Source organism: Rattus norvegicus, chromosome 14 (genome assembly GCF_036323735.1).
Source record: "Rattus norvegicus strain BN/NHsdMcwi chromosome 14, GRCr8, whole genome shotgun sequence".
NCBI lineage: Eukaryota > Metazoa > Chordata > Mammalia > Rodentia > Muridae > Rattus > Rattus norvegicus.
In genome coordinates this window covers 88,070,420-88,097,720 of record NC_086032.1, presented here as the reverse complement: position 1 = coordinate 88,097,720, position 27,301 = coordinate 88,070,420, and the positions used below count along the sequence as shown (strand labels likewise).

At 43.1% G+C, this 27,301-nt stretch overlaps 1 protein-coding gene and 1 pseudogene across 1 annotated transcript in view; both read right to left on the bottom strand.

Annotated features, from left to right (window-relative positions):
- Positions 1–10,575, bottom strand: part of Abca13 (ATP binding cassette subfamily A member 13) — a 502,723-nt gene extending 492,148 nt beyond the window's left edge. The window contains exon 1 of the mRNA XM_063273790.1: positions 9,852–10,575. Coding sequence (XP_063129860.1) covers positions 9,852–9,920 — 69 coding nt within the window. The 5' untranslated portion in view covers positions 9,921–10,575. The remainder of the gene's footprint in view (positions 1–9,851) is intronic.
- A 15,664-nt stretch (positions 10,576–26,239) lies between these two features.
- Positions 26,240–26,692, bottom strand: LOC108352858 (60S ribosomal protein L35a pseudogene; annotated as a pseudogene).
- Between the last annotated feature and the right edge of the window lie 609 nt (positions 26,693–27,301).

The following is a 27,301-nucleotide window of genomic DNA, read 5'->3' as shown; positions in this document are numbered from 1 at the left end:
GAAAACTAAGTAAACCATATTATACCACTGTAGAGGGAATAAATACCAAGCACAGGGCAGCAAGAATTCAACACTGCACATGCTGACTGTCATCGTGTGACCTATGCGCCCCTGTTAGGAAGAAGTGGGTCAGCAGACAGCACAACCCAGAACAGAAAGTTAACCCAAGTGCCTTTCTGGTTCATCTATGTTCCTATTCACTAAGGTTATTGAAAGCATGCCTAGCATCTAGGTAATATTTAACATGGCATATATCAAAGGACTAGAGACGGCTCAGTGGCTTAGAGCACTTACTGTGCTCTTATAGAGGGCCTGAGTTTGGTTTCTAGTGCCTGTGTCAGATGGCTTACAAGCACCCATAACTCCAGTTTCAGGACTCTGATGCCCTCTTCTGGTGCCTCGGGGCATCACACTCACATGCACATATGCACATGTGCACACACAAATACATATACATACATGGAATTAAAATACTAAAAGTAAATAATATATATATGACATACATGTGTATTTGACATACATTTTATATATACAAAATATAATAGCTATATTTCTTTGAAAAACATGGACCATGTCACAAGAGGAACTGGCACAGAACTGGTGAGGTAGAGCATGTTCAAACCACGGAAATCTCAAAACGTGAGACCAGCAGGAATGGAACTAGCTCCCTCCCTGTGTCCGCTCCTGCCTCACAGCGTGTAACCGAGAGACCCCCAACCAGGTAGTCACAGGTGGTCAGTCATGTAGCACAGCACTTGGAATTCTTCCCCATGCAGATGAGGCATCTCAGTAACTTTAGCCTTCAGCCAATGACCTTAGCCCACCCTGGCTAGTCTCACCCTCTTCCCCCAAAACTCTATAACCCTTGGTTCACCCCAATAAAGTACATACATTCAACCCACTTCAAATTAAGAAATATGAACAAGGTAAGATCATCTCAGAGAGCTGCTTCATTAAAGATAGTCGGAGAAGGCCTTTGCCTAAAAGCTGTAACACTGAGATTCTCAGAGAAGGCTTTCTCTCCCACATACGCTTGCTCCCAACCAGACTGGGATGCTTCACACTTGGGACTCTCTGCTCTATCCTTTCAGCCTAGTGTTCAGTGGTATCTGGACACCCTGAGAGGGAGAAAGAGGGAGACGTAGAACCACAGTGTTTGTCCTGGACTCTGTTTCCCCATTCTGACCCAGCAAGCAGTGGCATCTAACACTCTGGAGGGAAGGGGTGGACTATGAACCCCACCCATTCTGGACTTTGCCCTGTCCTGTCTAAGCTGGTGTACCGCCAGCTTCCAGACACCCCTAGAAGAGAGGCAGAACTTGGAACCACATAATTTATGTGTGTGTGTGTGTGTGTGTGTGTGTGTGTGTGTGTGTGTGTGTGTGTGTAACATGCTAGAATATCCAGATACTCCTGGAAACAAGAAGGCTTCTTCACAACGGAGCTATTTTAGAAGTTCTGATGGAGCATGCCAATGTGTGCTGTGGTAGGGATCGCATGTAAGGCTGTACTAGTGATGTTACCAGTACCTCCCAACACCTCACTGTGTGAAGACCACCAACTTCAACCCTGGGATGTGTAAGAGTCTCCTGACTCTGACTGCTTGGGGGCAACCGGTCCTACTTGACTCACCTGAGTTTTCATCAGATAAACTCCATAAGAGTTCAGTCCATGCTGTTCACTAGAAGAAGCAGGAAGGGCTTGCCTGAGCTTGGCTTCAGATAGGTCCAAGTCTCTCAATGCAGGCCCTGCTACTTCCCCTGGTCTGTGCCAACAATGCCCCCACCCTCCCCCACAGCCTGGCCTCAGCTTCCTGAGTTTGTGAAATGGATGAAGACCTGTGAGGATCCAGAGCTAAAGTTCATGGTGAGCTTGGAGAGAAGACACATAGATGCCATATGGCTCTGGGTAGTGTGACAGAAGAACAGGTAACAGTGGCCAGAGCTGAGAGACGTGATTTCAGTCAAAGAGAACATCGGTTATTAACTGACTTGTAGTGAGCATAGTTTTTTTTTTTTAAAAAAAAAAAGCCTTTTAAACATATAAAATAGCTTAGTTGGGAACCCTACGACACCCAAGATTACACCTGATAGCCAGAACCCAGTGACATCACCCACTCAAGAAAACCAGACATGGTCCTGGAACCCTGTGCGCCCACTAGACAGAGACCAAGAGCAAGGTTCTGCTCTGCACACCTAAAGAAATGCCACCTTGGTCTATCCTGTGCCTGGAGAGTCTCCCCCAGGATCCTGACCCTCAAATCAGAGACTTCCGTTAGAGACTGGACCTGACCTTCAGCTAAAATAAGTTGCACAGGTGAGCAGACATGGAGAGACAGGCCCAGTACCGTAGACAAGAATTTAGAGTGTGAACTTTGTGTGACAATCTTCAGCATAAGAAAAATATACCTTTTGTTATATTGCTGTGATGGTTTGCATATGCTTGGCCCAGGGAGTGGCACTATTAGAAGGTGTGGTCTTGTTGGAGGAAGTGTGTCTTTGTGGGGGTGGGCTTGGAGACCCTCCTCTTAGCTGCCTGAGGATACTCAATCTGTTCCTGGCTTCCTTTGGGTGAAAATGTAGAACTCAGTTCCTCCTGCACTATACCTGCCTGGATGCTGCTATGCTCCCACCTTGATGATAATGGACTGAACCTCTGAACCTGTAAGCCAGCCCCAATTAAATGTTGTCCTTTATAAAACTTACATTGGTTATGGTGTCTGTTCACAGCAATAAAACCCTAACTAAGACAACTGCCTACATGTATCTACCTTCTTGCTCATGACATGCCTTCTACCCTGGGCCTTTTGCAGCAGCTCCTTTGAGCCACAACTCAATAACTATGCTCACTGCCTTCTGCCTCTTTCCTCTCATCTCTAAGGAGGGCTAATTCCCGACACATAAACATCACTACATACAGGTATGGCTGTCCCCAGAGTTCAGGACCCTAGCCTAAAGGACAATTCATTCAGACCAGACACTATCACTATGTACCCTGAGACAGTTGGGTGCCTGGTACAGGAAAACCATAGCCAGACCCATGCAAACTCTAGATCTAGCCAGGGAGCATTAGGAGTGTTGAGGCTGGAGAACCATGAATGTCACCAGCCTGGGTTACCTGGTGAGATCACATCTCAATGCAACAACAAAAAGGGGCCTATCCATGCCAGAAACCCACAATTACAGCAAGAAAATCCCATGCATTCAAGTGGCCTTTGTTTTGTTCTACAGAAGCTGACATCCTGACATAAAACAGACCTAGCCTCTTGGTGATCTTTGCATTTTGTCCCCAAGGTGTTGGTGACAACTTCAATAAGAATGTCATAGAGAGGTGAGGTGTTTGTTTCATTTCTTTTTTTTCCCCCCTGGCAAACAATCAAATGGAGAAGTAATAAGTTCAAATGGCTAGTATTTGCAAAGCATCCATTTTGCATTCTTTTAAAAGGTTGCAGGTTCTTACTGTGGGTCATAGACAGGTCCCAAAGGACACCTACAAGGGCAACCAAACTGCCTGAGCCCTTTCTTCCTACAGGTGGTCCCTCACTGTCCTTTAAAGACTTTGTTCTTTCCTGCCCACTAGTTTGTGTATTTACCTGTGCTTTGAAAAGCAGATGGGAGGAAACAAAGCCAGATTACCAGGAAATTAAGATCAATCAGAATTGAAAGGGCCCCTGTGATCCCTTGATTATGAATAGGAGAAAAACAAGCAAGCTCGAGGCATACCTGCTCTGAGCTTTAAATCCACAAAGCATGTTTGCCTCTCGGTAATTAGATTTCTGTGCTGCTTTTCCCAGGTCATTGAGACATACCAAGATGACCTGCAGTAACCTTAGAGTGACCCAGCAGTTTCCTCCCCAGGGTCAAGGTCTACAGCTGTGCACGTAGAGCAGGAAAGACAACCTAAGGCCACAGCAGAAGCCTGCAAGTACGTTTTAGTCATCTTGTCCATTACACAGGCACCAGCTTATTCCCCCAAATGTGTGAAAAGGATCAAGTCAAAGCCTCAGAGTATCACAAGGGACCCGGATATGAATGTAGCTGGCTGTCTATGGAGTTTAATTATGGAAAATGAACAGTGATTCCCAGCCAGTCTACCACTGGGGCTGCACTTGTCTCCTGCTGCTCCTAGGGTGAAATCCTTTAACTCCTAGCACTCCACAGTGATTTTACTTGGAAACGGGATCACTGGGCATAGTTTGTTAGAACACAGTCCTACTGGGGTAGAACGAGTCTGGCCCACGTGGCATGCCTTTTCCTTATGAGAGAGAACTCTGGATACACAGAGATGAAAAGAGACATAGAAAGAACATGCGCATCATTCCTCAGAGAGGCTAACCGCCATCCTCAACCTTGGGCCTCCAGCCTCCCACTGTGAAGCAACACATTCCTCTTTACACCAGTTTGTGGGCTGTATTTTATTGTAGCACACTAAGCAGACTCATACATGCCCTGTGGGCAAGCACAGATTTAGTCTAACTGCCCCAAAAAACAAGATGAGAGACTCACTTCTGGAAAACCTCTGTCAATGAGAAATACCTCACCAGGCATCAGGGTGCAGCAAGACTCCTAATCCAGAGAACACTGGTTTCAGCACTAATATCTCAGTGGTCTCCCTTAGATGCTATTATTTATTTTAGCCACTTATAGGTCAGTTCACTTGAGGTATACCCAAGGTCTGCTGATATTATGGTTGAACAGTTGAGCTTTTGAGGAACTTTCCAATAACAAGGTATTCTCAGATTTTAAAAGATACACAACGATAGCATCTTGTCAGGGGGGTGGTTTTTCAAGATCAAGATTTTTTTTTAATCAACTCAAGAGTTTAGACAGTTGACCAATGACCCGCTGTTTTCTGCTAACAGAACCTTAAGTCAAATAGATTTGGCAGGAAACCATTGAACTATAATGTCTAACTATACAAAAATAGTAACGAGAATAGAATGAGCCTCTAAGATAATGTCCAAAAGAAAGATGAGCTGTTCTACATCTGGGCTTTGTGTCTGTGATTATTTTTGATTTCCGGGGAAATAAATGCAAAAATTGGGGCCAGCAAGTTTTTTTTTTTTTTCAAAAAAAGTTATGCTTCATACCATGTTAAGTTCAAGTATCACAGAACTCAGGGGTGGATGAAAATCTCAAAGAAATGTGATTATATATATATACATATATGTATGTATATATATGACAAAAGAACTCACAGATACACAAGTATAAAATATCAGAGGTTTAAGGGAACGGAACCTGAAAATGTGTTTCCTTCCTTATTAAAGGAAGAACATTTTAAAAGAATGTTCTGGGGGTTAGACCTGAAAGTAGACGATTCTGAGTTAGACATAGGCTGAAATTCATCCTGCTTGGGCTGGGCTGATTGAGAGCTCTCTAATGAACTCTCAATTCAGATTTGAACTTGACCATGTGTTGAGCATAGAAGCTGCTATACTGGCACTCTGACATCCTCATGAACTTCTTCCAAGCCAAACCTGAGAGAGGAACATGGAAAGGACACCATATCTCTGACTCCATATAACAAAGTATTTGTGATATCACTATAGTCTTTTAAACCAACAACAACACTGAGAATTATGTGTAAGAGGGGTCTGGGGTTTAGAATATGTGTCATAGGGTTCTGTGTTGAAGAGCAAAGGACATTTCCAATATAGTTTTGTCCTTTATTGCCTGTAGTATTTAAACTACAATGCCTGTATTAGTCAGCCCTCTGCTACAATAACAAAGTAACTGCTGTAATCATGTTACAAAGGGAAAAGCTAATTTGGTCCACAGTCCTAGAGTTTTTGGTCTATCATCAGTTGGCCCTGTTGTTTCAGGCTTATGGTGACACCACATATCATGGAAAGAATTTGTGGTGGAGAAAAACCACTCATATAATCATAAGCCAAGAAGGAAAGAAGGAGAATAAAAGACCAGGATCCCACAATCCCCTTCAACAGCATGTCTACATAATAACCTTCCATAGCCTTCAGAACTTAAAGCTGCCATAAAACCCAATAGTACCTCCTATAGACCAAGCCTCCTCCTCCTGAGATTTTACAGAACATTCAAGATCCAAAGTGCTGCCCATGTATACCACACAATACTTCAATCCCAAATACGAACCAAAATCTCCAACACAACTGTCTAAACTCAAAGAGCTGTATTAGCTTTCATTAGCTCGTAAGTGATGGGGTGAAAGGAGAGAGGTTAGCAGACGCCATTAAGAACAGGAATCAGGATGCATGAGATGTGACAGGGGTGACCCCCAAAAAGATCAAGGGTCAGACTGGACAGTGTTGCTATCCACAGTAAACAGAAACTCTAAAACATCAAAGCAGAGAATATTATAAAAAGAAAAGAAAAGGCTATGACACTCCAAAAAGCAGTACTTGGTGAACTGGTTACTTGCCTCATTGCTACAACAAAATGCTTGACAAAAGAATTTTATAAAGCATTTATTTTGGCTTAAGTTTGGGGGTGATACCGACTACAGTATCAGGGAAGGTAGAGAAGGAACAGGAGGCAGCCAGCACATTGCACCACAGTCAGGAAGCAGAGAGCAATGAACGCTTATACCCATTTCTTACTTTTCATTTAATCCAGGGCCCCAGGCTATGGAGCCACGCATTTAGGATGAGGCTTCAGTTATCTTAATCTTTCCCTCTTTAGTTATCTTAATCTAGATTATCTCTCACAAATGTGCCAAGAGGTTTGATTCCACGGTGATTCTAAATCGTATCAAGTCGACAGTCATAATTAACCACCCCACCTGGCTAACACTATACTTATTTCATCTTTAAAGTAATAAGTAACGGAAGCAAGCATATGAATCATTACAATGGAATTTCATGAGATTCAAAATTATTCCATATTCTTACACTTGTGCAATAAATAAAATCTCAAGAATATTAAAATGAGTGGCTTTCAACATAAAATTAGACTTCTGATAAACAATTAGTCAAGAGTAGTAGGATCTTCGCCATCTATGAGGATTAGCACTATTCATCCAGTATCTTGGTTTATTCTGAAATATCCATAACAAAATGCCTTTTAAAGGACCACTGGGGCCTACAGAGATGACTTAGTCACTAAAAGTCTATATTGCTCTTCCAGAGAACCCAAGTTTAGTTCCCAGAACCCACAAACTAACTGTCTGTAATGCTAATTCCAGAAGACCTGATACCCACTTCAGGCCAAGATTCATGCGTACATATCCACGGACAAATACACATAATTTAAAGGTAAAAGACCTGTACACACATTTATTCTCAGTACTTGGGAGGCAGAGGCAGGTGGATTGCTGTGAGTTCAAGGCTGGCCTAGTCTACATCATCAGTTACGGGACAACCAGGGTTATGTAGAAAGGTCTAAAACAAAGGGCAAAACAACAGAAACAAAAGCAAACAAAAGAACTAAGAAACAAATAAAAATAAAAACCTTAAATAAAGGATCTATGATCATAAAATAAATGAATGAGTTCTTAAGTGTGTGTAAAACAGACAAGCTTCCTTTATTATACAAATAACAAACTGAGTGCTCTAAATGAACATGTATTTGGAACTGTTTCTTCACTCAGATTGGCCCCATCTGTGCCGATGCTCTATTTCCATAATGTAAAAATCAGAATTTACAAATCATCACTGGAAAAGGGGAAGCTAGAAAATCTGGGTCAGTTTAAAGACATTCACCCAGAGGGGCCTGCCCTCAATGTTTCCACTGCAGCTGATTAAGAGATAGGAATGCATTGCCAGTCTCTGAGGTTCTGCTCTGACCTGTCCCTGGTCCTGCTAGCTGGTAGCCTAGAGCTCTCCCATGTCTCTCATCCTCTCAGAGCCCACAGCTCATGTCCTAGATGTCCAAGGCACATTCTGTACTGTGATACAAAGCTCTCCCATTATCTGAGGGGCCCTGTTGTGAACACATTAAACGCACTAACCGTTCTGGCTGTCTTACAGGGAGGAAATCCAACTAAAACCATTGTCTGAGTCAACTAGTAAATGGTAAAGAAAGTCAAGAAGCGGCATATTCTGCACAGGTTCCTGTGTCCCTTTAGGATCTGCTATGTGAAGAGCGGAGACACAACAGGTGACTTTGGGCAGTAAACATCTCCCATTTGGACACAGACGTCTGTGGGAGGTAGTCCCTGAAAAGGGGTCACATAATATTCAATTATGTATTTGGCTGATTTTTCTCAGACCCGATTATTGCCCCTGGAGCTGGTTCACACTTGTCTTGTGGCCCCTGGTAGAGACTCTATAAACACAGTAAGCAGGTACCGTATTCCTTCTTTTATTAAGTCAAACTAAAGGTGTACTGTTATTGTCATAATCATGTTTTTTTTTAAGGCGGTGCCTCCTATAACTCAAACTGACTTTGAACTCACTGTGTAGCAGAAGCCCACCTTGAACGCCTTCATCTTCCCGCCTCTACTTCCAAACTCCTGGAATTCCAGGTATGTCGCACCACACCTGTCTCAGCCAAGGTATTCTGGACGCCTCTTGTGTGGCCGGTGCTGCTCTAGAAGCTGTGTACATGTGCTAAACAACTGGGAAAATGTTCTACTCTCCTCAGTAAATGCATTCTAACACAGGACCCACAGGCAAGCATTAAACCAATAATTCTGCAGCACACCCACCTGTATGGAAAATTAATACTGCTGAGGAAAGGAAGGGGAGAAGGTGGAGGTACAGGGGGGTCTCCATTTTAAAGAAGCAGTCACCAAATAAATAAATGCATGAGTACAATATTTCTGTTGAGGATTGTCCCCCACACCAAGGATCGCCTTGCTACCTCTAAGGAGCTGGGGTGTCTGGGTACCACCCATCACTTAGTCACTAGGCTACTGAAGTTAATGAATTCTCATACCCACAAGGAAAAGAACAATGTGTTCATGGGAAGCCAGTCTCCTCTGCAACACTGCTCTGTGGGCAGATAGGTATAGGTCCCAAAACTTACATGTTAATGAAACCCACTGTTCATAAAAGGAAGAACATATTACAGAGATGTGCACAGTTCATCAGAAGCCCGTGTCCTGCTCGCTCATCTCTGATATCAAAAACCTTTGTAGAATCAAATTCCCAACTATATTCTTCCGATCCTCAAGACTCAGGACAGAGAACTGCTCCTTTAAAAAGATTGTTTTATCGTGAGGAGAGTGGAAAGATGACCTGCTGAGGGAGTCAGCCAAATGAAATTCAGTTGTCGTGACAGGCAGACCTACTGCCTAAGGGGGCATCTCTACTGATGACTCTTACTCAGGACCATCAGGAATAAAGGGCTGTTCGTCACAACCATACTTTAATTAAATCCACATTTAGGGGAATTTTTTTTTAAACTGAGATATTAGCACAAGTTTGGTTTGTACCACTCCAATCTGTTCAGGAAATCCTAGCTGCTATAAACTAAATACAGTTCTTGGAGTTCGGGAGAGATATGAATTAGCAGTAAGACAGGACATCATGGACTAACACTAAGGGGTGTGTGGTGTGAAGCCCAATTATGTTCTTAGTCCTTGGGCTTTAGAGTTAGTATCTATAATATGTTTATGCGTGTTTGTTCCTTAAGCTAGAAGGTTTGCAGGTCAGTTTTTTATTACAAATTCCTCAAATGCCGATTCTTCCAGCTCTGCTTGTCACTTTCTTTCTAAATTAGCCCTTCTCTGATAAGATTCCACTCAGCGATAGAATTTCCACAAGAGTTCAGCAGCATTGGCCCATAGGGTAGATTCTGATGGAAAATCACCCTGCAGTCCCGGTCCCCTGTGGATTTTGCACCTTCCAAGAATCAGGGTAGTCCAGATGAGACCCTGATCCCTACCCCAGTCCTCCCTCCCAAAGCCCTCTGGAAATACAGGACACTTACTGGGTGTCGGAGCCGGCAAAGCCAGTTCTTCCAGAGCAGGGCTTGGAACTGGCGCCCAGCATGCCCCATGTCGGTTGCTCCCTGCCTCACTCAGTTCCGGAAGTCAGCTTGCAGGGTCACTGCTTATATCCTGGCCTTCGGCAGAAGCATGCGGCCTATTAGCCAATTCTAACAAAAGTGTGTGATGCAAGACAGATTATTGGTGACTTGAATAAGGCAGGCATCAAATGTCCCCTGGTGCTCTGCCTCCGCTGAGAAATCTTAGCTTTTCACTACTTGTGTGGTGTTAGGGAGGGTTGGGCTCTTGGAGGCTGTCCTCCCCTGGACATAAAGAAAGAGCAGGTCCACTATTTCTCAGACCCCACCCAAAGGCACGTGCAGGAGAAACCAGAGCCACGTTTCCCCTGATCTCCCTGATGTAAGAAGTTGTTGGGCTCTGTTTTTCTCCCCTTTCCTAAATTGTCAAGGATCGCATTAATTTACCAAGATATTTACATTTTGGTAATCCCACAGCAGACCCTTGGGAAAGAAAAAGATTGAGAGGGCTGGCTGTAGCTCATTTTGCCACCGTACCCTACTGCATTCTCTGCCCTCAACCCCTCTCTACCTGGAGGGCTAGGATGAAATATTCAGAGCTCAAGCAAAGAACAAGCCTCTCCACAGGAGGCAAATACAAGCCCAGCAAACCTGAAGCTACTCCTGAGCCCTGAGCCCCATATGATCCCTGCAGGCTTGTGCTTTCACTCCCACCCCCCACCCCCCACCCCCTACCCCCGTCCCCCACCCCCCACCCCCCCTACCCCATGTGCGTGTGCGTGCGTGCGTGCGTGCGTGCCTGCGCCATTTCTCAGGAGTGCCATGTACCTTATTCTTGCACCATAATGCACCATAATGTTCCATAATGCTAGGTGAACTAGCTAGTAAACTTCGGGGATTCACCTTTCACTGCCTCCTCGGTGCTGGCACTACAACTTTGTATATGGCTCATGAGCTTGATGCTTATATGGCTTTGCTGGCCTACTTGTGCTTCTTTAGCTGAGAGCCATTGACTGCTCCGTTGTCACAGAGGCCAGGCCCTCCTCACTTCCTGTGGCCCCTAGTTGTGGCCAGGACATCAGGCAACACCATACTGTGGCCTTCCATTTCATAAAGCAGTTTTCACAAGCTGTTCTATAAAAGCTTTTGCAACAGGAAACAATGTCAGAGGTGTCAGCAAAGGAACTATTCTATCATCTAAAAGACATTAATTTCTTACTATTATCTATTACACAAGTGGCAGAGGAAGATCGAAAGCCTTTACAAAGTACAATGGAGCCTGGTGCATGACAAGTGGGTTCCGCTGATCCCTTCAGGGGATCTTTCCTTGGCCTTGCCTCCTCAGTGGCCTGCAGGTTATCAAAGGATTGTAGCTGCAGCTTTCTTTGCAGACGACACTTCGATTTCTGTATATCACAGATGGCAGTCATGTTTGTTTATCGCTTCTTTGTTTAACATAAGGAAAAGCCCGAGCCACAAGACTTTTACAGTAACCAGTTTCTCTGCTCCTGCACCAGTGTTAGACCAGGGCTACACATTATGTTTTACTGAGAAATTTCATGAAAGGTACTGTAAGGCTCCTCAGAAAAACACAGAGTAAGTGATGGGTTGACAGAATGGCTCATATACTTGTGAGGTAGAGGGGAAGCCCCAGTTTTAAGATAAGGCAGCAAGTGAGAGACACAAGAGAGGCAATGGTGCAGTTCTCCGTCCAGGGCCAACAAACTGGAACCCCACAGAGACACTGGTCACACCTATCATCTTAGTATTTGAGAGAATGAAAGGGAGGAAATGTCTGTGAGTTCCAGAACAATCTGAACGGAGGAGGTCCTGGTCTCAAAAAGCAACAAACAAACAAAGATTAATTAATGAAAAAATAAAAAGGCGGAAGAGAAGCAGAGAAAAAAAGCAGGAAGATAAACAAGAGGAAGAGACACATAGGAAAAGGAGGAGGAACAGAGGGAGGAGAAGCAGGGAGAGGAGAAGAAGCAGGAGGAAGCGGAGCATAGGAGGAGGGGAGCAGGGGAAACAGGAGAAGGAGCTGGAGGACAAGCAGGAGGAATAGGAGCCGGAAGAGGTGCGCAGGGAGGAAGAGGAGGGGGGAAAGAAGAGGAAACTTCCAGAAGAACTGATATTTCTATCTACATCTGATATCAGTAAAAAGGCTCATGTCTTAGCTTAAAGACCATCAGACAGGAGGAATTCTTTTAGACAGAAAACAACTTTCTTCCTAGTTATTTTTTGATGCATGGGTTAAGACACACACACACCTCCAAAGGTCTGTCTACTGCACTCAACCTACTGAAGTGTTAATCTCATCTAATAGTCCCACAGATACTCTCGGAATACTATCTGATCAAGTGTCTAGTCAGGTTGGACACATAGAAAGTAGCCACAGCATGTCAACATATCTTAAACCAGACACCATTTCCAAATAAAGGCAAGATTCTGCCTGATGTGACTGGACTATTATGCCTACTATCATAAGCATACTAGCCTCTTCACCAGACAGAGTTTGTTGTGGCATCGTTGACTTTTTATTCTCACCATTCCATAACTTAAATACTCTGATGCAATTACATCTCATGTTGCATGAGAAAGTGAAAAGAATGGGAAAAGCAAGTATATGTCCCATATAGACTCTAAAAGTTAAGTAATCATTTTACTGGTTATTGTATAACTTAAACACTACAATGAAACTACATCCCTTGTTACATGATGAGGTGGTAAGATTGGCAAGGGAAAAGGTTTTTTTTTTTCCTATGCACACAGCAAGCTCCTAACTAGAGCAACATCAGCAGCCCTGTCTGAATTAGACTGTAGCTTTCCACACACTTTAATCCTAACGAATGGTAATAATGAGAGATGCCTGAGGGGCTCCCCCTAGTCCAGACAACCTAATTGTTACTTGAATTATGGAACACTTTAGCTTTGCCATTGTACTACCATGGCATTGTTCACCTTGTCTCTTAGCTGAGACATTTGCCCTATGCCATTCTGTGGCTATGATTCCCACTGGCCTACAAAACAATAGCTTTTGCAGATCTCTCAAGGACACTATGGCTCTTCTCCCAACTTAATTTTCTTAATGATGGCAGGAGGCATTTCTGCTGCACCGTCCCAGGTAAGTAGGTCTTAAATGACAAATCATTCAACATTTCAATGTCCTTAAACCTTTGAATATCTTCTTTTATGTTAAGTCTAGGCAGAGCTACCATATATAATATAATCAAGGTGGATAATGTTTGGTCCATGTTTCAACCAATCAGCCAACCGGTGAGAGCCTTTCCCAAACTCTGAGCTATTAAGTACAAGGTGTCTGTTCAGGGACCTCATATTGATGAATTTAGTGATGTGCCTAAGTTTATCTTCTTTCTGGTTATTCTATGGCCTTTATGTCTGTTTACAAACATGTTGCCTGGATCTCTGTCTGAATAAAATGAGAAATCTAAGGAGTTGTTGGTCTAGAGGAAAAGAGGGATATTAAAGTGTGGCTTCTGGAGTTCAGTAGTACTGCCTCAAGGAAGGCCACAGTAGTGTCTTTAAGAAACCCAGGGTTAATTTATTTAGAGGTCTGGGGAGATGTCACTTTTACTAGAGAGAGAATGACATCATCCACCAACAAAGAACACAATCACAGGTAAGGAGCCCAGTGTCACCAGGCTTATCTGTGCCCCCATTCCCACTCTCAGAGTCTTACTGCTTTTTAGTCATTGTTCACACTTTCACAGCAAGAGTTCAATTTGCACTGTGCTCCAGCCAGTTTCAGGATGATACTGTGGGTTTGATTTTCACCAATCCTCATGTAAAGAGAAGAGGGGGGTCTCTACAGAGGAAGAGAAGAGGCTTTCAAAAACACACAACACTTGATCTCAGAGTCTAATCCTTGAATCCACTTATTTTTGTTTTGTGCAGTGACATTTTACAACAACCAGCACTGCTTGTATTCATATAAGTTTGAAGAAAACAATGGGAAGTTTAGAATATAGCCACTGAGACCCTCTTTGCTTATAAGCTATTCTGTGAGGAATATCTAATAGTAATCATTGCCCTGTAGCTAGATCATGCCATGAACTATAGGTACTCTCTTCACTATTGGAAATGGAGTTATTAACATTTTAGAAATATAGTCAGATCAGAGAGTCAATTCTGGAAACCCAAATATGTATTCAAAACTTTCATCCCTAAAATTCTATTTCTCTTGAACTGTACTCAATATAAAAATCTATAATAGCCAGGGTTTTTAGGAGAAGTAGGAGCTTGTATATAGTATATCTGCATCTGTATATACTAAAGCTTGCACAGTATACCTTTGTTGTCTACAACTACATAAGTCATCGATGACATAAAAATAGGCAATAGACAATAGAAGATAGGTTAATAGATAAAAAATGATAGTGATAGATAGATGATAGATAGATAGATAGATAGATAGATAGATAGATAGATAAGAGTGACAGTAACTTTTAATTGTTAACGCTTGACATAGTCTAGAATCACCTGGGAAGGAAGCTTCAATGAAGGATTATTTAGATTGGGTAGACATTTGGAGTATCTATAGAAAATTATCTTAATCACATTAATCCAACTGGCAAGACCCACTCACTAATAGTGGCTCCATTCTCTGGGGAGGGGATACTGGCTTGAGCAAATGTAGAGAAAGCATGCTAAGCACTAGGGTTAACACATTAACATGTTGCTTTCTGCTCTTGACTAGAGATAGAATAGGCCCAGCTACTTCAAATACACTTTGACTTTTCTGGATGATGGCGCTTCAAGGTAAGCCCACCAGAGACCACCATGCAGTCAGTCTTAAAGCCAAAAAGAAAGTCTTTATTGCCAGCCAATGGTTGCATGAGAAACTTTACCAAATCATGCAGGCCTGAGCATTATACTCCTTTGTCTCTTATGCACGAGAACCACATCCTGGTTGTCACACTTCAGTTACCAAGAAGCAGAACTACAGGAGCCTAAAAGCAAAGTTAGTTTATTTAGGGACATTCCTGGAACTATGGACTGGGTCTTTGATAGACTAGGTCTTTGTTGACATCTTGATAGGTATTGGGGGTTTACATGCTGGGTTTTAAGGTCAGACTGGTGCCTCTAATATGGCATGAGTTGTTCTGAGGCCTGGGGACATGTTACAACAGATTGTAGTCTGCAATTGTGAATCAAATAAGCTCTTTCTCCCTTAAGTTCCTTTTGTCAGAGTGTTTTATCACAGAAAAAAAAATATGAAACTAAAAATAGGTGGATGAGCAGGTAAATGATATTGATGACTGTGAATAAATTGGTTTACTCTTAGGAGTTTCTCAAACAATTATGGAGTCAGGTATGTCTGAAGAGCTACAGGGTGAGTCAGCCAGTGATGTAGGAATAGATCTAATGGCATAGGTCCCATCTGAAAGCCAAAAAGTCCCATCAAACCCCACAAAGAACCAACATTTTAGTTTAGTACCAAAGAGAGCAACAAAGCTACAATATAAGTTTAGAAGCCACCAGGCAGGAAGAATTCTGTTCTGTTGAGGGGATGGTCAAGATTTTTCTCTATTCAGGTCTTCACCTAATTGTATGGCACTCATCCATACAAGCCAGGCAATCTTCTGCATCCAGTCTACTAACTCAAATGTTAAGATACATCCAAACTCCCTCACAGGCCTACAAGAAGGATACTGAAGAAATATCTGCACCCTATGACTGAGTCAAATTAATAAATAACATTAATCATCAAAAATCCCCTCAGTTTGGAGTTTACAATTGTCCTAACCAGAATGTCTTAAGATTCAGAAATTTAGTTAACATTAGACTTTCATAAAACTGAACAATGCATTTCCTAAATACATAGAAGAATGGAAAAAATAAACCTGGTTGCTCATGGCAACATCATTGACAGCAGCCACAAGGCAGAAACAGACCAATGGGCAAAGCGTAGTTTTCCATGCAACGTAAACAATATTCATTCAAACCAGAATATAGATGAATCTGGAACACTTTATGTTAAGGAAAACTCCAAAGGTGACATACTATATGAATCCATTCACATGGAAGGTTCAGTAGAGATAAATCCAAAGAGAGAAAATTAATCTGTGATTATCAGGGCAATGAGAGATGGGAAGAGGAGAAACCCATATTGGGTATAAGATTTTCTATGGAACGATGGATACGATTTTAGAGCTAAATAGAAGCATAGATTACGCAATATGCTGGGTGCACCAAACCCTTCAGAGCTGCTCATTTTAAAACAGTTGATCTTATATTTTTTTCCAATTCTCTCTCCCAAGAAATTTAGACAAGATCATCACCTGAACAAAGTTGCCACCGAGTAAATCTTCCCTTTGAAGCCTAACAATTTGGACCCTGTTTCTTGTTGACCTTGTGCTTGGTCACTCTGTAAATTGCTGTGCCAAAACTGCTGGGTAGCTTTCTTGTGAAAGCTAGACAGTCCCTAAACATGTTGTTCAGAAAAGCTGACACAAAACCTTCTCCCAGCAATGAATTAATTATAAATCGACAGTCTTCTCCCCAGAGTCTCACATGCTACCTTACACATTTATCGTTGATGAATGTTTCCATAGACATTTCAGAGTCCTTACTATTGTGTTTTAATAACATTAACAATGCTGCTGTATGCCCAGGCAGTCAGCTAAAGGACTTGTAAGCCTGGCTAACTTTTTGTTGTGAGGTATCCCCCAGAGAAGGCTACTTGAACATAGGTTTAAGCCTATAGAAAGTCTTTGTAATCCAGCTAGCAACTAGACTGGGAGTTTGGGAATACCGTGTAGCTCCAAGCCTTTTTAAAGCACAGAAATCATATCCCAGGTTGACATGTTTCAGTAAAGTGGATCATAGAAGCCAAAAAGCAAGGTTAGTATATTTAGTGACTTTCCCAGAACTACAGACTTTGGTGGATCAGGTCTTTGTTTTCATTTTGGCAGGTGGTACTGTCTACATGCTGAGTTTCATGGCCTGGATGCTATTTCCATCATACTGTCAATCGTGCTAAGGCCTCAGGACCTGTTGCATTTTTCCCACCCACTATCCCTTTCCTCAGGATCCCAAAGACCCATAAGGAAGCCACAAACTTCTAACGATAATGATGATGAAGTAGGAGTGGCTGGTGTTGAAAAAGAAGATATTAAGGCCATTGGGCATAAAGGATAGACACTGTCTCCAAGAAGTGCTCCTTTTACTCAACTGTAGAGAGGCAGGTCATCAGTAAAGGACATTCCAGTGCCCACTCCCAAACCCCAGACCAGGAGTGGGCTAGATAGGTCACTCTTGCTTCAAAAAAGGAAGACAGACGTCTTCACTTCCAAGTCCATGTGCTCAAAGTGAGTGGAGACTGGAGGGGACAAGGGCACAAAAGATGGGGGCAGCATACAGTAGGAGCCTTCTGCCTTGGTGATCAGAGACAAGCATTCTAGTGCTGAACCAAGGTTAGCAAGCATCACCAGCCTACCCCTTAGTCATTAGGCTGCCTTTGTCTCCCTCCTTCCTAATGATACCCTCCCTTCTCCTTTCCTCCTTCCCAGTTATTCCTCGCACCTTCTTTCAACAAGAGTCTAAAAGGGATTAATATTTGCCCATAGGAAATTGTCTGGTTCCTGCTTTTTCAGCTACTACTAATCCCCACCACCTATAACATACTCTATAGTCAGCAGAAAGGAGTCTCCTCAGTGCCCAAGAAGAAGGAAATGAAAACTCCAACAAGGGTTTGTGTTGTAGGGTGAGGTACAAAGTACCAAGGGAGGCATTAATGGCAGGAGGAGACAAGAAGATCAGTATTGAATAGCAGTGAGACACAGCCTTGGGAATGCCAGGCGGGGGTTGGATTTCTATGCAAAGAAAAGATTCTGGTACTGGACACAGCCCTGAAAGATTTCCCAGGTCAGCCTGTGGTTATCCAGGTGCATGCGCTAACCCTGACCTCATTGTGCTAATCAGCACACCTGTGCAGGTAACAGCTCTGGTGACATAAGCAGCAGCTAAAATAGACAACTTCTCACAATGCTACATGCTCCCAGATTCTCCCACTCCAAAATCACCTTGCCTCGAAATTGATGTCTCTGTCATAAATGGCTGCCTCAAATTGGCTCAGTAGAATGTTACCTCTAGCTGACAACATGATCATTTCCTCCACATTTTTCTACGCAGTAGAAATCAAGTACTGAAGGAATTACTTAAAAGAACAGCTATAGTCAGGACAATCAGAAAAGGAAACCACGAGAATAAACTCATCAGCCAGCACACTGGTTCAAGGGGGACTACAAAATGGGAAGTTTCCTATGAAACCTGTTTCACAATGGAAGGCCAGGAAAGGGCTAAGGGGGTGAACTCGGTTCCTCCAAGTGTAGCCGTGACCCCTCCCCCAACGTGTTTGCAGGTGGTGCCTTTGGGGAAGTAATTAAAGTTAAATGAATTATCAGTGTGGGATTCTAATTTAACAATATCAGTGTGCGGGCTAGTTTTATGTAGTTTTATAGTCATCTGAGATGAGGGAACGTCAGTCGAGAAAATGCCTCCAATGAGACCCAGATGTAGGGTGTTTTCTTAATTAGTGATTGATGGAGAGGACCCAGCCTATGGTGGGTGATGCTATCCCCAGGCTGGTGGTTTTGGTTCTAGAAGAAAACAGGCTGAGCAAGGCATGATGGGCAAGTCAGTGAGCAGCACTCTTCCATGTCCTCTGCATCAGCGCCTGTCTCCAGGTTCCTGCCCTGTGTGAGTTCCTGTTCTATGTTTGATGATAAGCTGTTATATGGAAGCCAAATAAGTCCTTCCCTCCACAAGTTGCTTCGTGCATGGTATTTTTGTCACAGCAATAAAATCCCTAGGAAAATCAATGCTCATACAAATCAATGCTCATACAAGAAGGAAAAGGCAACAGAGGTGTGTGGCCAGACGAAAAGCCACACAAGGACAGCAAAAACGCAGTCTTCTACAGACTGTTCTAGAAAGACATACCTTGCTATAAACAACTCTGGTGGAAAGGACATTGGGCTTTGCTCACAGAACTGATAAAAATTTATCTTGTTGAAGATACCTGGTCTGTGGTCTTTGACTGTGGCAATCTGGGCATTATAATGCCTAGCATTGCCAGGAGGACAAGGGAGCCTGCTCTAGCTTGCCAAGAGCAATTTAGGGAGAAAAAAAGACATATTTGACTCATATGTACCAGTCCATCCTCAAGGGAAGCTGAGGCAGAGACTGTGAAGGAGTCCTGCTTACTGTCTTGCTCAGGTTGTCATCCAGGGTTCACCAAATTCATTCTCTGACACAAAGAATTGAGCACCTGGGGAAAACAGCAGGCCAAGCTGTAGAAAATTGGTCAGTGATGGGTTTAATCCCTTCAAAATGAGAGGCCTAAGACTGAGATCCAATAAGCAGAAACCGGCTTGAGTATCTTGCAGAGCCCCTGGGTCCTTCCATTTCTCCTACTGGTCTTACTTAGAACCTGCCCCCCAGGCTCTCTCTCCATTTTGCCCCTCAATGTCTTCTGTGGAAATAGAAGCCACCGTCTCAGAAAAGCTGTTTTCAATTTTCTTGTATATTTGTGTCTCTATAACTCTGTTTCATTTCCCTCTGAGATTAACTCTGACTGCTGTCAAGGGAGGGTCATGGCCACTCCAGCTGCTTCATGCTGAGAAGGAGCAGAGTCTGTGAATACTCTATGGGGTACTAGTCCAAGAGAGAAGAGACTACTATGAGACAGGCTCAGGGCTGAGGTAAAATTCTGTCAGGCAGTGCGGAGTCTGGGGCTCCATCTGCAGACCGTCTATAAAAACAAAGAGTGGTAGCAATATGTCCAAGGTTGGTCTCAAGAATGATGAACCCTAGTTAGCTATTGGGGCCACTAGAGAAAGTGTGAGGTCCCTAAGATAGATTCTAGAGAAGGATAGAGAGAAGAAATTTAACTGCCATTTGATTTGGGGCTGAAATAAAAATGGGCCTGTCTCTCAGATAGGTAGATCCTGCAGTGTTGAATTGAGCCAAGGTCATGATATCCAATATCTGGGCTACATTTTTCCAAACACTGGATTTACCCTAAAAGCTACTCCTCATTGAAACCAAACAAACTCTAAGAGGTGCCATTCATTGAGGTCACACACTGTGTGATGGGCTCTGCTCTATTGAAGCCTCACTTGATCCCAAAAGTCAAAGCTGAGACATTTCCAATTACCAGCAACTCGCCCAAACTGACAGGTGCATAGAGAAGGCAGAAAATTGCCAGATATTTAGCCTACAGTGCAAATGGCCAAGGATATACTTGAGGCATCCCAGTAGACAAGATTCATCTGCCTCATTCTGGAACTCATCTACCTACCAACGCAGAAAGTCTTCAAGTGTTGGTTATTTCCAAAAACTCTAAAGGAACAATGAGAATTACATGCTTTCTCACCCCAAGAGGGAAGAATTGGGGCACCATTACAATCGATACCATCCCTGATACTGTCTTTGCATCCCCGTGAGACCATCACAAGCTAGACCTACCAGGCCATTATCAGCCACACCTGACAGGCAGGGTTGGGCATCCTGCCTCACAGCTTTGCCTCTGGTGCTCATTACATTCTTATCTGCCCCTGGGATAAGCAGGCTGTTAGCCTCTTGAGGGAACAACTTATGGTTATACAAACTTCACACGTGTGACTTGGTCCTGCGTCTACTGTTACCCAGGAGGATACATGTAGCCCATGGGTCCTTTTGGACTCGGCCCACAAGGTTTCAGACACATGCTGGACCTGCATTCAGGCTGATAGTTTACAAGTATTTTGACCATTTTTCAACAGGAACTGACTATTCATATCTTCCTTTCCTGCTACATCTCATTAAACAATCATGAGGCCAAGGATTCAAGGTTGCAGCAAACACTTGTAACATAGAGAGCTGTCACCAAGGAGATGGATCCTCAATGAAGAGAAGGTCCGAAAGCCATTCCTGGTCACGTAGGGGGCATAACAATATCCTCTGCTCTCTGGATATGTAGCAACCAGACCAGGAGCAAAAAGAAACATCAGGAAAAGGGAAACTAGATGCTATATACCCACTCTTAAATATGGGAAGCCAGAGCATACAATCATTACAGGTTCTCAAAGTGGCTTTTGCTCTACCTAATGTGCCCACCTGATGCTTCCAGGGCTCTCCCTGGTAGAGCTTTCTTTGTTGACAGCATTTGGCAGAAATTGTGACCTGCTTGGAAAACAGGAACCAACAATGGCCTCTTAAGCATTCTAGGAAGAAACTGATCTATCTAGCACTCAACCCAAGCTGGGATCTGCTTCTGACCATGGGGACTTTAATTTACTCATTATTTCCTGCTAGAGGCCACTTTTTTTCAACAAAATAAATAAATAAATAAATAAATAAATAAATAAATAAATAAATAAATAAAATCAGTTGTTCCTTTAAGGCCCATGCATTGAAGGGATCCCAACCAGTCAGGTATCAGCACAGTACTGAGAGCCTTTGTTGATTATGACCCATTTGTAAAACAAAAGAAGATATATATTGGCCCATCTCGCAGATCTTTGTCTCCATCTCCAAAGTGTCCTTGAAGCTCTTACCATAAGCATGAATACCTGAGCCCTCTCATTCCTCATTAGTGAACATGAAAAGGAAGGAAAGAGAGATTACTTGCTCCCATTGATCTAATTCTTTATTCCTAACCTTATTCATAATCTACCATTCATAAAAACTTCCAGAGTAAATGTGCCCGTTGACCCCTTTCTCTCAAATCTACAGTTTGTAACTAAGCATGATCGACACTCAGAGTGAATAATTTGCCTCATTTATCTATAATCTAGAGAATATGGGATTCTTTTTTTTTTTTAGCCTGCCTGTGTCACAGAAACTGGAGAGTGAAACCAAGAGAGGGAGTGTCCATGGCAGGGTGGGGCAAAAACATAAGCAGCCAGCAATGAGGAAAGACTAGAGAATATGTTGTATGTGCCAGTTTACAGGAGATACAAAATTTTCTCCCAACTCAACTTGTAGCACCACTATTTGAATCTTAGGCACTCCCTACCTTGAATGCAAAGCGGGCATGGCATCTAGATTTCTCTGGGTTTTTCCTTGGTGACAGAATGCTTAAGAAACAGAGAAAATTTCTCAAATCCTGCCCCCCCTAACACATACCTACACTTATCTATTCATCCCTCAAGGACCTGAATACGGAAGCCATCTGGCAGAGCAGTGACCTCTTCCCATTAACTTTTCTTCCTGCAAACTGTATCTAGTCAGGGTCTGCCTTCTCCCACCTTCCCTCCTAGGAAGACTATCAGTTCCTTGGGGTTCCATTTGTCCTGTCTCTTGGCTTAGGGGCAGCAGAAGCCTCTGTTTTGCTTCTCAAGAGAGCAATCTCCTTCCAGCCATTAAAGCTAGAGGTCCACTCCATGATCAGAGCATGAGCCTACACTCTCCCTGTTCCTTATGGAGCTAGAGACTGATGGAGTTCCCACTGTATTGGTGGTGCATGCTGGTTCCTCTTCTTTGCAGGGGTCCCTTGGAATACTGGGCAAGCCTTGGCCATATCTGAGTATTTTTCTGATTTTTTTGTTTTTTTTTTACTGAGGAATATATGACCTTCTTAAATTCTTTATAAGGGACTCTCAAGAAATATAGCAGAGGTACTGATGGGTGTTTAATGATTGAATGAGGTCTTTGGCTGGAATGAAGAATTTAAGAGCCAAGAAAGGCAGAAGACCTCAGGGAAGGGATGAAAGTGGCCTATGCCTCAAGCCTGCTAAAAGGAAACTGCCTTGGGTATTTTTTTAGGACCTCTGGGCCCTCCTCTGCCCACGATTGCTTCCACTCCCACTATTTAGGTGCCCCATGCCTCCCCTTGGTTTCTCCTGCAATATTTCCTAGGAACAAGATTCCACAATCTCAGGGATCTTACCGTCTATCTGTGTCTCTCTACCTCTTCATCATCATGGCTTCCTTAGCTACCATTTTTATATAGCCAAGGGCCACCTGCCAAGGGATGGCATTGTCCACAGTGATCTGGGCCTTCGGATATAAATTAGCAATTAAGAAACTATCCCAAAAAAGAAAAAGAAAAGAAAAAAATATCCCTATAGACATGTCTACATGCCAATTCAATTGAGGCAATTCATCAACCGAGATTCCCTCTTCCCAGATGTGTCACGTTGCCAACTGAAGCTAACTATGATGGAACCTACATTTCTCTTTGGGTCACTAGACAGGAATCTACGTTTCATGCTTGCATGCTACCTAAATCAGAAAATTCATCAACCCTCTATGACACTAGGGAAACCATGAAGTTGGTAGAATCTTTGGGTAGGCCACTGTGGCCTCCTCCTTAAATGCCAGCACTTGGGAGGCAGAGGCAGGTAGATCTCTGTGAGTTCAGGAACAACCTGATCTACATATCAGATTCAAGACCAGCCAGAACTCTGTAGTGAGACCTTGTCTCAAAAAAAAAAAAAAATACACACACACACACACACACACACACACACACATATATCTTTGTGCAAAAGGATCTGAGAACTAATTTGACTAGCTTTTAGCTGAGGTGCATTTCAACCATGGGGAACTGATCCCTCCAGTTCATCATAGTCAAGAACCATCTACACAGGAAAGACTAATGGGCCTAATGTAACTAATAGTGCCAATCAGAATTCCATGTCAGACCTCTGATCCTCCTTTATGAAAGTTGTTGTATTTGGCTTTTCAGTTCATAAGAGAACTTGCTCACAGCATCTTTCTGTTACTATTCCCTCAAGTGCCACCCTTCCATGCCATAGAATCTTCCAGATTCTTCAAATTAAGGTTGATTCCTCAGAAAGGTGGATGTAGTATGAAGATATGAAATCAAGAATGTGGAAGGAAGGAAGGAAGGAAGGAAGGAAGGAAGGGAGGGAGGGAGGGAGGGAGGGAGGGAGGGAGGGAGGAAGGAAGGAAGGAAGGAAAGAAGGAAGGAAGGAAGACTGATCCAGACAGAAAGGAATGGAGAAAGGCTCCCAAAGGCTACAAACCAACTGTGTTTCTTTCCTAGCTACACTCAACCTTGTGCTTTTTAGATAGAATAAGTTTCAAGCAGAAATTACTTTAGTCAGAGCTCAATAGTTTCCAAAGAGCCAAGGAAAGCGTCAGATGAACATGAGACCAACTTGAATGCAAGCGATTATCACACACACTCACTTGACTGCTTCCTTTGAAAGGTTATGGTAATGTAGTTTAAAAGTTATAATGTAAATTATTCAGGATTTTCAGGTAAAATTGCCTCTTTGTCTCTGTGTAAAAGCTTTATTAAAGTCAGGGGCAATAAGCAATTAGGAGTTTCATTGCTTAAAGAACTTTCCTGACCCAAATGTTTCTTCCTTAATTGAAATTTATAAATATTGAAAATTAACTGCCTCAGAGGTAATTTAAATAAACTCACTTCCCTCTCTGATGCCGAAATTCTAACTTGCTAATTCCAATAATTTCTCATGAATCTAAATTAGCTTCTCATTTTGCTGTAATAGAAAAACATAACTCCAAATTGTGTCTGCAGATCATCTGTTCGAGAGACAATGACTAGAGAGAAACAAATGGCTTTTGTCTCAAGGCTATTTGGTGTCCACTGGGCCAGGAAAATTGAGAATAAATCAAAAAAAATCTATCAATAATGTGGAGAGAAAATGATCCACCTATGACCTAGATTTAAGGACACTGAGGGGAATTTCTAAAATTCTCCTTTAGATTTTCTGTCTGAAGAATGCTTCTTGCATCCTCTGTCTGAGCTGAACTATGGTTTTTTTTTTTTCTTTTTTCTTTTTTTCGGAGCTGGGGACCGAACCCAGGGCCTTGCGCTTGCTAGGCCAGCGCTCTACCACTGAGCTAAATCCCCAACCCCTGAACTATGTTTTATCAGGTGCCACTACCAGGCGCCATGTCTATTCATGCCAGTGTCTGGGGGACTGGCGCTAATTTGAAAAGAGTGGATGGAAGTCAAGTTAGCAATGGACACAAACATACCTGTCTGCATTAATCCCTTTACTCGTTGCTGTGGCCAAGGACCTTACAAAGGTGGTTTAAAGGGGAGAGTTTATTTGGGATTAAGGCTTATGGGGATGCAATCCCTCATGGAAAAGGAGCATCTGCAGCGGAAGAAAGGTGGAGATAGCGCGCACATAGTCAGAAGTCACAAGCGAATAAAGGCTGTACGCAACACAGTTTCTTCTTCATCCTCAGGCCCAGCCCACGGATGCCGCTGCTCACTTTCAGGGTCGGTATTTACCACTCAGATTCTCGGGAGACGCCCCCACAGACACACCCAAGGGTGTGCCTCCACAATGATTCTACATCCACCAGATTAACAGTGAAAACGAAGCGTCTTTCAGGGTCAGAGCCATGGAAGAGAGTTTTCCCAGCAAGAAGTGCTGTCGGGCTAGAGCGGTAAGGGACCACAACTCCCCAGTCAACATTTCAGAATCTGAAGTTCTCAGGGAAGAGATGTCGATACCTCAAGAAAGAGAACGGCTTCGCTAAGATCGCAAACAATAATGCTTCATAGAGTATCTTAAGAGTTTCAAACTATATTTAAATGCATCTCATCAGTGAAATAAGCAGGCAGGCAGGCAGGAAGGTAGGTAGATAAGCAGGTAGGTAGAGCACATTTCATTTTGCTGATGTTTAAACAATGGCTTGGGGCTTTATTAGGAAAATAGAGTTAGAATAAAACCTTGATACGACTCTGCCACCAAATGGGCCAGCAGCCTCTACTGTATCCATTCTATTTCTTTCCTTTTCTTCTTCTTTTTTCAGATACTCCACCCTTCAAGATAAGCAGATGTGGCCACCTTACGACCAGGTACTGACAGCTTCCAGCCTGTGTGCCAGCCAATGGCTCCTGCCCTTGACAGCATCCCTGGTTTTCCACTCTCTAATGAATCATTTCCCCAAGCATCCATATGCTAGGGTGGCTGCCATCAAGTAAAAGCCAGCTTCACTGGCTACTGGTGCACATCTTCACATATTAATATCAAAATCATTCAGTGTCGATGCCGATTCTCCTCCCACAGCCTTTACCCCACCTTTCTTAGGCCCTTCACAATCTTTTGTGTCCACGGCTTCACTGACATTTCTTACGTGACTTCCATGATTCCGAATGTAGATTCCAAGTCAAACAGGACCCCTCGTGAATGCCTTCAGCGTGATTTTCCTCACTAATTCTTCTTGCTTGAATTCCTACTTTCTCTGTCTGCTCACCTCACTCCCCTCTGCCTGATGCTCCTTGTATTTCTAGCTTCTGGTCTTTACAAGGCTCAGCCTTAAATGGTTTCTCGTCTGTTCTTACAGCCACGTCTCTTTTTTTTTTTTTTTTTTTTTTTTAAAAATACAAGAGCACAAATCTACTTTTATTTATTTACTCTCCATTAGTTTAAATCCGGGATGGGTACAGCATCACACGGATTCTGTGTCCAATGGCCTTTGCAGGAAGGTTGCTTCGGAATTTGGCACGAACCATGCCACTGTTTCCATGGGCCCGAGTTACTTTTCCCCTGATCACTCTGGTTTTGTTTGGTTTGCCTCCAGGAGTCACTGTATTGTTTTTTGCTTTGTACACATAAGCACACCTCTTGCCTAAGTAGAACTCAGTTTCATCTCAGGCATAAACACCTTCAATTTTAAGAAGAGCCGTGTGCTCTCTTTGGTTCCGGAGGCCTCGCTTGTAGCCAGCAAAAATGGCCTTGCACCACAGCCTTCCAGACATACTTGTTTTTTTAGAAGTCCTGTTCCCAGCAGGCCTCCAAAGACGCCAAGATGGCAGAAAGAGCACAGCCACATCTCTTAAGATACATACCAGCCCTACACTAATGGCTCTAAGATCTCCCTCGCTGCTGTACAATGGCGGACTGACCTAAGCAGTTCTTGACACTATGTCTCACTGCTGTGCCTCTCTGAAATGCCTGTATTTGGGATTGGTATCTCCAGGCTCATAAGGCCCGTGATCCCTCTCTCCTTTCACAGTCTCTGAGATGCAGAAGACTGGAGGTTATTCTCTGTCGCTCTCTACTCTCTAATCTGCCTTAATTGCTAATGTCTCCTCTCCCATACCAAAGACATGATGTGCACTCTCTGGCTTCTCCAGAGCTTAGGAGGAAATGGAGGACCATCTTTCTAATGTGCTCATAGATTCCCACTGTGCCTCTTAAGGGCTATGTAGTTCAAGTTACCACCTTGAAAAGGAGGTAGGTACAGGGTTTGCTCTTAGATGATCTTCCCAATCTCTTTCTCCAAACACTGTCTTATATCTGGACACGAGACAAGTTTTCTCTAGACTCCTGTATGATATATTTTAATTAAATAATTAATATTTTAATTATTCTACATTGCATTTAGAACATAATAGTTTACTTAAAGACTGGGGTTTAAGACTTGTTAGAATAGATTAAGCCTTTTCTACA